The sequence below is a fragment of the Scomber scombrus genome, chromosome 15, assembly GCF_963691925.1.
Source record: "Scomber scombrus chromosome 15, fScoSco1.1, whole genome shotgun sequence".
NCBI classification, from domain to species: domain Eukaryota; kingdom Metazoa; phylum Chordata; class Actinopteri; order Scombriformes; family Scombridae; genus Scomber; species Scomber scombrus.
In genome coordinates, this window is record NC_084984.1 from 1,935,101 (window position 1) to 1,945,952 (window position 10,852).

The 10,852-nt window shown below is 41.9% G+C and overlaps 1 protein-coding gene across 1 annotated transcript; it reads right to left on the reverse strand.

Annotated features, from left to right (window-relative positions):
• Window positions 1-542: 542 nt before the first annotated feature.
• On the reverse strand, window positions 543-10,529 carry LOC133995071 (regulator of G-protein signaling 3-like). Its single transcript, XM_062434358.1, has 5 exons — window positions 10,431-10,529; window positions 5,378-5,479; window positions 4,302-4,363; window positions 3,052-3,218; window positions 543-2,900 (listed from the first exon to the last, which is right to left on the reverse strand). Exons 1-5 carry the CDS (start codon window positions 10,451-10,453, stop codon window positions 2,700-2,702), a joined length of 555 nt encoding a protein of 184 aa, XP_062290342.1. The 5' UTR covers window positions 10,454-10,529; the 3' UTR covers window positions 543-2,699.
• Between the last annotated feature and the right edge of the window lie 323 nt (window positions 10,530-10,852).

A 10,852-nucleotide genomic window follows, 5' to 3' on the forward strand; every position in this document is an offset into this window, starting at 1 on the left:
GTCTGTAATTGTTTTCATATTCAGCTGTCACGTGAGCCTCAAAACATGCCAGCTCGCATTTTCCTTCTAAGATCTCTTACATCCTGCTATTCCAAATATGGCAGTTTTTTTGTTGCCTCCACTGTGATAGTCTCTTATCTCACATTCTTGCTAAGTGACAATTTGTCATCAGGACATTGAGTGACAGTGAGTGTTATTATCTTCATTTACAGCTGGAAATAAGCTTTCGTGTGTTTTTTCTTAACTGTTTTGTAAGTTTGGCAGCTCAAAGTTCACGTGCTGTAGAAATTAAATACAGAAACCTTGTATGCATTTTGTTTAATCTATTGCAGACTCATGTAGTGCTTGCTAAGAGTTAATCTCGGCAAGAAAAACAAGCATATTTCCCAAACTGATAACCTTTTTCCTTCAAGTGACTTCAGTTGTACTTTAAATCAGTGTCTATGAACTCATGTTGGCATGTGTGTGTGTTCAACATGTGTGGGCATGAACGTTATCAAATACACTTTATAAGAAAAATACAGAGACAACACATCTTACTTCATCAGTTGGTTGGTTTATTTATCATTAGCAATGACACCAAATGTACTCTACTGTTTTCACTTGCTATAATAGGAGATGCATTTTGAGTTGTAAACAGTGAAAATGATAAAATGCATTTCATAAAACTCCTTACAAGCAGTGTATGACCAGGGTAAAGAGCAGATTGTACCTGCTCTTGCTCGCCTATTGTTTTTTTTTTTAACAATACATGTCATCTTATAGTTTTGAGTCTCTCATATTTACATAGATACAGCTGGGTCCCACATTCATCACCAGCACACACCTATTGGTTTTTTATTTTTTGTTTGTTTTTAATGTGTTATCACATAGTTTTCTTAAAGAATTATATTTACAACCATAACACCCCCAGCTGCCTGCTGCTGGGGTTTAACACACAGTTAGAATCACTTGCTTAAAATTCATTAAACTACTTATGGTTCATGAAAGTTTACGTTGTAAGTCAACCTTATAGCTCTAAGTTTTTTTGTTTTCTCTCTTAACAAATAAAGTTAATACAGAGCTCAAGCCGTTCGTCTTCCCCATAAAAATTCTAAATTATTCAAATAAATGAACAAACCAAAATAATAATAAAATAACATACAAAATAAAAAAATATTGCACTTAAATCCAGGACAGCATTGGACCTGTTTGGTGGTTAAGAGGAAAGTGAGAGCTTTTAGCTGAGTGCCTTGGAGGAGGTGAGGGTGTGTGTAGAAGCATCCAGCAAGTTAATCTAAATAAATAGGCAAACCTTTATACAACATGAAGCCTTTTTTTCCCTCTGACTATGAGACGAGCAACCTCTCGCGTATTGCTCAGGAGAAATAAGGAGTGCAGGTTGAAACCCTAAAGCATATAAAAACAGTGAAAATGTAGAAAAATGGAAACAGTTGAGGAGATAAAACCAAGCTTGGAACCTGTCATTGCAATGTCCTGAGAATGCTTCCTCGATTAGTCCAGAATGAGCTACAATGTTAAAGGAAATGTCGTTTGGCTGCACAGAACGTTTTTTCTTTTCCTTCTTGAGTTTTCGTTCCTTGTTGTAAACAGTCTTTGGAGACAGGAAGCAAGTCCTCGTTTTTTTTTCCATCTCTGGCTTCGAATGTGACTTTGAATGTCTTTTTAATGTGAGAGTGACACATAATCTGTGATTCATCACAGCTCTAGTCCATCCGTTATTTATACATCTGTGTTCTTCGCCCATCTCTGTCTCCGTCTTTGTCCCTGTCGAACGCTCACAGTATCTCTCCGCAGTCTTGGCATGAACTGAATAAGGTGAAAGCCGTTTCTAGAAGCTTTGAGTGGATGCAGGGTTTAACAGAGGTGCGTGTTCTCATTCTGCAGAAGTAACGCATGTGAAACGGAGCCACGACGCTAGTTTTCATTCAGACATCATCTTGTTTTTTTTTTTTTCTCTCCCTCCCTCCATCACAGAGTTTGGAGCCTGATGAAAAAACACGACGATAAAGGACTTTGTGTCGTACCAACAGCTTTGAAGTAGTCTCGCAATCGCCAGACTGAAGTGGCTTCACAGAGGACGTGGTTTGGAGGAAAGGAGGTGGACTAAAAGTGGGGAGTTCTATAAGAAAGTAAAAGAAACAAGTGACAAAACAGTACCGGACTGTCTTCGTGTCTGCGGGGGTTCTCTGAACAACCCTCCCTCCTTTTCTCCAGTACAACTGGACAAAAACTTAAAAAAACACAAACAAATGTGTTTGTCATTTGTCTGACAAAAGACTGACACTAAAAAAAAGAAAGAAGAAACAACAGTGATCAGACAAGCGTCCAGCTCCTGCTCCAGCCCTCTCCCATGGGGCTTCTGTATATTTAGTAACATCCATCCATCCATCCATCCATCCATCCATCCATCCACCTTGTAACGGTGTAAACTATATTCCTTTGCAGTGCCTATAGCTTTACCGCTTCCTCTCACACCATGACAACAACAACAACAACAAAAAACCATAGTGGACAGGATGACAGACACACACACGCACACACACACGCACACACGCACACACACAAACACACAAAAAGAAAAAGAAAAAGGCAAACATAGAACCTCGAATCCCACCCACCAACTATTTTTTTCAAGTCTGCCCCTTTTTTCTATTGTCATCATCTTTCTCTGTGATTCCTCCTTTTTTTCTGGTCTCTTATGACGAAGACGAAGTCGAAGTGGAGCTGGACTTTTTTTGGTTGACTAAGTCCAAGTAGAGTTCTGAGCGAAGGAAGCGGGGGTATGAGTCCTTCTCCATCAGCCCGTATATCCGCCTCTGCGCTAGGTCGAAGCAGGAGCGCGTCACATTCTGCAGGTTGTCCTTAGTGTGATCTCTGGTGTATGAATCCAGGTTAACCTACAGAGGAGAGGGAATTAAAGAGGTGAGGGAAGTGCAAGATTAGACTCATACTTTAAGGGATGTAAAATGCATGTTTTTGTTTTTTCTGCAGGCTGTTTGAAACCATTTCTTTGCGGTATCCATACAAGCTGTATTAATTGTGACTCACCTCTTTACAAGACTGGATAGCGATGTATTCTGCAAAGACTTTCTTGGCTTTTGAGGCCATCTTGGACTGTGACTTAATCTTCCTGTATTCCTCACATGCGAGCCAGAATTCCAGATTCTCTTCGCTGAACTCTGTGCGCAGGAAAGCTCTGAACGCTGCCAGACCATCTGAGGGGAGAGCAGAGAGGAGGAGGAGGAGGAGGTGAGAGGAGAATAACAAGAGAAGAGTTGACTAGAGTGTCATGGCAACCTCACAGCCAAAGCGCTCCTTGGAGTTTCAGTGCCTAAAATAGCTCTGTGACGGCCTTTTTGAGTCATGTGGTTGGAATAAAGTGAGACATTAAAAACCCACCAACACCGCACGCATATTGAACTCCTCAACATTTTTAAAGTGACATCATACAATCCTTCCTTACTATTCAGTGTGACATCTATGCATCCTCTTTTGTGCATGCCATAAATGAACAAAGAGATGACTGTTTTAGTATAAAGGGAACAGAGACAATCTAATTCTGGGACGTTTGGCTTTTTTAAGTTTCGGCTGAGTTAATGATTTGAGGAAGAAGGCATCTAGAAGAAAGAATAGCAGGAAGCTGTGTCCGCCCACAGCTCCCGTCTGCACCTTTCCGTTCCCATGAATCACCCACGCTGATAAGCAGAGCCAATGCACACGGTCATCCCTTACCTCATTCTGGTAAGCAGGAGTGAGGTAAGACGTGGAAGAGAGAGGAAATTGGAAGAAAGAGAATACAGGCCAACGAAGACGAATGAGGAACAGATGTTAGATCTGGCTTTTTGTCAGCTTTCTGTCTTTTAAAAGAATTGGGATTGTGGAAATGTGGGAGATGAATTGTGGAAAAATGAAAATAGCAACAGACTCGCAACCTGCAAGTTGCCTGTTTCAGAGTCTCTCCCCCACCTCTCTTTAAAGCGCGTGGGGGATTAAGGGGAAACTTGCTGCAAGCTGGCAGTTGACTGCGGCAGTGTGTGTGTGTGTGTGTGTGTGTGTGTGTGTGTTTGTGTGTGTGTGTGTGTGTACAATCCATATATCAGCACATGCATATTTTCGGTCCTTGCAACCCCCCTACAAGCATGCACTGTATATCTATAACACCAGTGCATTACAATCAACCTCTCTATAATCACACTGTACTAAATCATATGGAGAAAAAAAGGTTTAAAACAAAAGACTCACATGAATAGAAAGAAGCAAGAGGAGATAAAGGCTGAAGGTATTAAAGTTAAACTTACATTTGTGTCCCAGAAGCTTGTCAAGTGAGTCCCCCCATTTTAGTGCCTCCTCCGGGGTGGGTCTGCAGATAAAAGCAGAGCGGTTCTTTAACAAGCCCATCTCAGCAAGGTTTCTCATAGTGTGACCCATCCGCAGAACTTTGTCTACGCTGGACGGATGAGTGGAAATATGGAAGTAGGTAATCCCTCTGCTGCTTCCTTCCACTCTAGTCTGTGTCTACTGATCTTTCCTTCTCATTCGGGTCTGCATGTGAGTGACTGCTACACTGAGAACCATGAGGCTTTCTGCTGGAGTCTGGTCGGGGGGGAGGTTTTTATATTCCCACTGAATGCAACTTGGAAGGCGGGAGGGGCGGGGCTTCTGCCAACCAATGAGGATGTGTTGTCAGGTTTAGAGACCTCCTCCCCCACCAGTGTCTGTCTGCCCCCTGCTGCCTTTCTCATCCTTTCTGTACTGTGCTGTAAAGCATCTGTTTGTCTTTCTTTCAATGTTATCCACATCTGAGGTCTTATTGGATGTAATTTTCTTTAGAATTCTTTGTAAAACTGAACATATTTAAATTTCAGTGCACATTCTGACAACATAAAATAAATGACATGTTATTGATATAGAACATAATGTTTAATACATTAGTTGCGCTGCTCTGTGTAAGATGTATAAGCTGTGTAGTAGATATGCTTGTCCTTCAGATCTTAGCTAAACTTTTGTCAACCCTACCATTTATAAAAGTGATATTTTTATTTATAAATACAAATACAACAATAAAGATATACAATATATATAAAGAAAAGCTTCTCCTCTTACACACTTTAGCTACATAGTTGTATTTCATCCAATATTTAACTTGAATCTATTTGATTCGGTGATATTTGTAGAAATGATTCAATAAAACAGCATTCAAACAATTCATCATCCCTCCACACACTCTCTCATTCATTTATAAACGCTCACTCCCATTTCTACTACTGCCCACATGTCTCTCTTCCTAGACCAGGTCGTCAGCAGTTGTGGCAAGACCCGGAAAACCGTCTCATACACACCCACATGGACACGCTGCCAGGAAGTGGCCACTTACTTGACTGACTTCATAGATTTGTCTAACTTGCTGGCTGGGTTGCTTCCTGGGGATTCATTCCTCCTCCGCAGGAAAGCCAGTCGATTCTTCATGTCTTTGGCCCTGAGTGAAAGAAAGATTAGAAGAGGGGGAAGGAAGGAGAGAGTTGGCAAGAGAGGGGAAAGGAGTGAAGAGTAAAAGAAGAAAAGACATAGAGGAAGAAGCAGTGTTGAGTGTCCAAAAGTCCAAAAGTCCACAATTAAAACAATCCGAGGCATGGGAAATCACCAATTAAGCTCTTCAGCACTATAAATCCAATCCATATGAGTTAAAACCCGAAGAAAATAAAAGTTGTGTCATGTACATTTTAGTCTTCAGCCAGGTAAGTTGGAATGGTGGGGCAGAATTTTCCAAAAAAGGTGGAAGTCAAGCTCCTTTTCCTCTCTTCTCGTCAGCGCCTGTCAATCTATTATCTCTAACAGTGTTTCAGTAAGATGTGTCCCTGGCAGGTTCCTCGGCAGGGACTGAGCGAATGTGGCAGAGAAGGAGGAGAGAGACTCAATCCTCACTCCTCTGTTTCATCACGCCATTCTCCATGTGCCTAGAGGGGTTGCTGAGAGGGAGCTGACCCAGGGCCGAGGCAACAGGGCACAGTGACCCCTCCGCTCCTCTGCTGCTTCCCTCCACCAGGAGTATCCAAAATCCTCCTGACCACCCACCTCACCTGTGTCACCTTTCTCCAACCATCTCGCCTCTCTGCACATGCGCCAGCCGAGGTAATACACCAACCCTGAGTCCCCACGGGCTCCAAAAGAATTCTGCACATTCCCATAATCCCATGGTGCGTGTCCTGGCTTTTCCCGACCTGGAGCACGTGCTGCCTCATTGGGATGTGACCTCACTCAACATCCATTTCCTGTGTCCCTGCTTTTGATTTCCACTGTGGATTGGCTGACCCACTATGAACAATGCAGCACGGCGGCGTGCGCGCTCACTGGCCTAATCACTGCAAGCTGTCCCGCTGTCAACCCTCGGCCCCCAGGAGAGCATGCAGCCCCCAAATTAAGAAACAGGGCTTCCAGTTATAGACACATATCACTCAAATACGCACAGCCAGAGGGGATTAAGGTGCTCACAACTGCAGATTAGCTCAAATGCTCTCCATGAATATACACGGATAAGGATGAAAGCGAACACACAAACATTTCAAAGATCCCCATCTGCACCTGTGCCAACTCGTGCCCACCGCTTCACTGGTGCTTTCATGCCAGTCGCAGGTGTTGGGGAAACTCCCAGTCTCTACCGGTGTGTGTGTGTGTGTGTGTGTGTGTGTGTGTGTGTGTGTGTGTGTGTGTGTGTGTGTGTGTGTGTTTGTGTGTGTGTGTGTGTGTGTGTGTGTGTGTGAGTGTGTGCAGTGGTCACAGAGCTGAACAGAGAACACAGTCAGCTGTCAGATGTGAGTTTTTCCAACTGCTGCAGGACAGGAAAGGTAGAAACATGTCCGTACACACACAACATGACTGTATGCGCTGTTACAAACGGTGACTGAATAGTTCCTTGAAATCAGAATGAGTGTGACTTAGTAGGTGTATTGATTTGGGTGTGTTTGGTTTTTTCGGGGCGTTGAATCTAGTGTGGATTTCTTTAGTCGACTCAGAGATCCACAAGAGGCCTTTTTTTTTTTGAAAGATTCGGGAGAGTGGGAATATGCAACTAATAAACCAATAAGCAAGTATTTGTGTATCTACAAAAAAAACTATGCAAAAGCTTTATTCTTTATTCTTTTCTCAGGCAAGTTAACGGAAAAAATAGAACAACTATGTGAGGAGAAGAGCACAACAGAGAGATCAAAAAACGGTCCTAGAAACCAGAACATTTCACAATGAAATCCATCTATGTTTCTTCCCTCAATCCAAAGGAATAGCTAAACATCCACTCAGCGCCAGTGGAAGAGAGATGACTCATCCGCTGATTGAAATAACAAAAGTGCCCTGTGTAAAACAGGCTTAAACCAGATGCTGAACTGCTGAACAGAATTCAGGCCTCTCTTTCATGGAAACAACAGGGTGCTCTAACTCAGTCTCCCTGTGAAAAGCTCTTGCTTGCCTGCCTGAAGGACATTATTACCCAAATAAAATCTCTCTTGCTGTTAAATAAACTCATAACATCAGAGTGGGATTTATTGGATTGCTCTATTTTTAGTGTTGTATTCAAGGCAATTAGGGCTTGGGCTGTGCATGTGTTGGCTAAAAGAAAGCCTCTGTGTTGCCAGTGCATGTGAGAAAGATGAAGAACTTGTATTTTATAAGGACTGGAAAATATAGTGTTGGCCTGACAAAAGACACTATTATTTATTTTTGCTTTTATACAAGCTGAGCCTGCACTGGGATGATGTGACAATGATGTCATGGCTTTGACGGGAAATGCATGTTTCTACCCTGCCACCATGTGGGTGACAATGGATACTGCAAATGCAAACTGTTAAATATTTGCAACCCTCCTGCAGTTCAGAGTGCTTGCAAGGCATTTTTCTAATAGTTTGCCTCCACACTGGAAGCAGCTTGAGTTTACATCATCCCGAAGATGAGCACTGATGCTACTGTTGAAAACAAGAGATACATATTTTGTGACTTTCTCATTTAATTCACTCCACATTGAATCTAACACTTTATTCTTTTTCTATGAGTCTGCATATGTTGCATTGAGTTGTGTCAAGTAATGAAGCAAGGAGTGAGGTTTTTAGAGACAGAGCTCATTCAGAACACTGCAGCTCGAGATCAGAGCACATTACTCCAGTTCTAAAGTCTTTACACTGGCTCCCAGTCAGCTATAGAATAGATGTTAAAGTTCTGCTACTGGTCTACAAATCACTGAATGGTTTAGGTCCAGAATACATGAATGACATGTTAGTAGAATATAAACCCAGTAGAGCTCTGAGATCTACTGACTCAGGTCAGATAGTGGAGCCCAGAGTTCAGACTAAACATGGTGAAGCAGCTTTTACACAACTGGAACAAACTACCAGCAGAACTGAAACCAGGTTAAAAACACTTCTCTTCTCCTGTGCTTATGATTGAACTCTTTATTTCAAATCACTTTAAATGTTAATCTTTCATTTGCACTCTATGTCCTTTTAATGATTTTAAAGCAAATCATTATTTTATGCTGAACTCTCATATTTTATGCTCTATTTTAGTCTAGCTGTTTGTTTTTTTCTCTCTTTCTATTTTTCTGTAGCCTACTTTGTTTTATTTTTTATTATAATTGGATCCTTTTTTCAACTGTATGCTTCTAATTTTTCTTGTTAAATCATGTGATATTTAGTTTTTATGTAAAGCACATTGATTGTAAAGCACTGTGTATGAAATATAATATATAATAATATATAAATAACGCTGGCTTGCCTTCTCTCTGCATGGCAACTCAACTGCTCCAGACGTTAATGAAACTGCCTCTGTGGTTATTAACTCAATGGGAGTCAACAGCAACTCCAGTTTGAAGGTAGGCCACATAATCCTCCTCCCTCAATTTAAGCAAAGGCACACTTTTCATGTCTGTGTCCTCTAGACGTACAGATTAGCACACCAGAAATATGCAAATTCAACTACCTGATTAAATCTAATCGCCTAAAGGAAAAACACTAGAAGACTTCTTGGGTGAAACCTAAACCCTTAACTAAGACTTAAGACAGAGGGAACAACATGGCCTGCTATTATTGACAACAAACCAGTTTCTGTATCAGTTTAGCTAATGATCAGAGATAGTATTCTTGTACTTGAGTCTATTTTTACAGTAACACTACTTGATAATGTTGCTGTACTTAACATCACATTTACTCAGTACTCTTTGCACCTCTGCTCTTTATGTGCTAATGGTGCTTTACTGCAGTCTCTTACTTTGAGTACCTCTTCATTTAAAGTTTCTACTCTTTCCTCTTCACTGTGTCTCTCCAGCTGAGTCTGATAATAGCTCTTCAACCTGCCACTTATACCATTAGTTATGTATCACACTCCATCTGTATTACATATAATGACCCCTATATTTAATCTGCTAAAAGACTGACACTTGCTCTGTCGAAGATTATCAAATTAGGATCATCTTTGCTCCAACGTCTATGCTCCACTGCCCCACTAGCAAAATATTTACTGCATGTCCATGTTTGCAGCACAGAGCTTACTGTGTACACACACTGTCTGTCCAAGAGAAACATCTTCATGTGCTCGAGTGAAGGAGTGCGAGGTCTTTAGCTCTGCAATTATCTGCAGGTTTCTGTAGTCTTTATTCCCTCTTTGCTTGGCTCACATTAGACGTACTAATAGCACCCCGCTGGCTATTCCTGGTGTTCTAAAAAGTAGGCTGCACTCCCAGGGAAAGGCTCTGGGAGCACATGGGGGAGAGCTGCAGACAGACAGACATACTGCAGATCACAATGTACCATACAAGCACAAGACAAATGCACTGCCCTACTTCATCCTACATTTCTGTCTTGCTACATATGAGGCTTTGTTTCCCACAATGAAACAGTTTCACCCTAAAAACCTAACCAGTGAGATCAGGGGGTTCAGCTTAAGAGAACAGAGGAGGAATTGAAATACAGTCAGTGAAAGCAGCAGCCTCAAGGTGAGCAATGTTCAAGCATATTTTCCTTCCCTCTGCCACTCTCTATTTACAGAAGGCTGTGTGCCACGACGCAAATAACACTGTCTGTTTGTGCATCTGTGTGTGAGTATATCGGGTCATAGGTTGTGTCAGTATGGCTGTTACACTTAGCTTCCACAATAACAGTTATACAGTTTAGGCTCTGTCCAACAAGCTGTGAGAGTTTGTTTTATACTTTCTTTAAAACCAAAACGGTCCAGATATGAGATGTGTTCAAAATGATAACAGACTAAGAAGGTGGAAGGCATGCCTCTGCTGCACCTCGTGAGGAAGAGAAAGTCAATCTGCAATATTCCTAGAAGAACAATGAAAAAGGGAATTGTCCTAAATTTTCTCCATAAATATAACACCCATCACATCTGCAGTCTCCCTCAATCAAGACCAAAAAAAGAGCTCTATTTCTGAGCAAACTCACATTCCCAGCCACAGAGACCACATGAGCAATCCTATTCCTGAAATCCAGGCTGCGTATAATAAGAAAAAGGGGCAGCCTCAAGTGACAAGTTAAAGCTGCTTCTTCCAAAATAGTTTGAGCTTCATCCTCACGGGAGGATTCTTCTCCCTCACTGCGACTGTCAAATGAGATCCACGTAGAGGTCAGATAGCTTCCTACCAGCTTGAGAGTGACGATTCCTGTGGGACGCTAAAACAGCCCCCACCAACGCCTTGCTTGCCCTCCCTTTTAATGTTTCTAATTCTTGACAGCAAAAAACCAAAGGTGTAGATGAACCACACACACACATACACACACACACACACACACACACACACACACACACACACACACACACACACACACACACACACACACAGCCTTGCTCTTACCTTTCCAGGTAC

Excerpts from the sequence above, each read along its gene's own strand:
- LOC133995071 (XM_062434358.1), bottom strand. The coding sequence starts at position 10,453 with ATGTGGTCTCTGTGGCTGGGAAT. Across the intron at positions 3,219-4,301 it reads CAAGCTTCTGGGACACAAAT|ATGGTCTGGCAGCGTTCAGA; the intron begins GTAAGTTTAACT and ends CTCTCCCCTCAG. Across the intron at positions 2,901-3,051 it reads CTATCCAGTCTTGTAAAGAG|GTTAACCTGGATTCATACAC; the intron begins GTGAGTCACAAT and ends TCTCCTCTGTAG.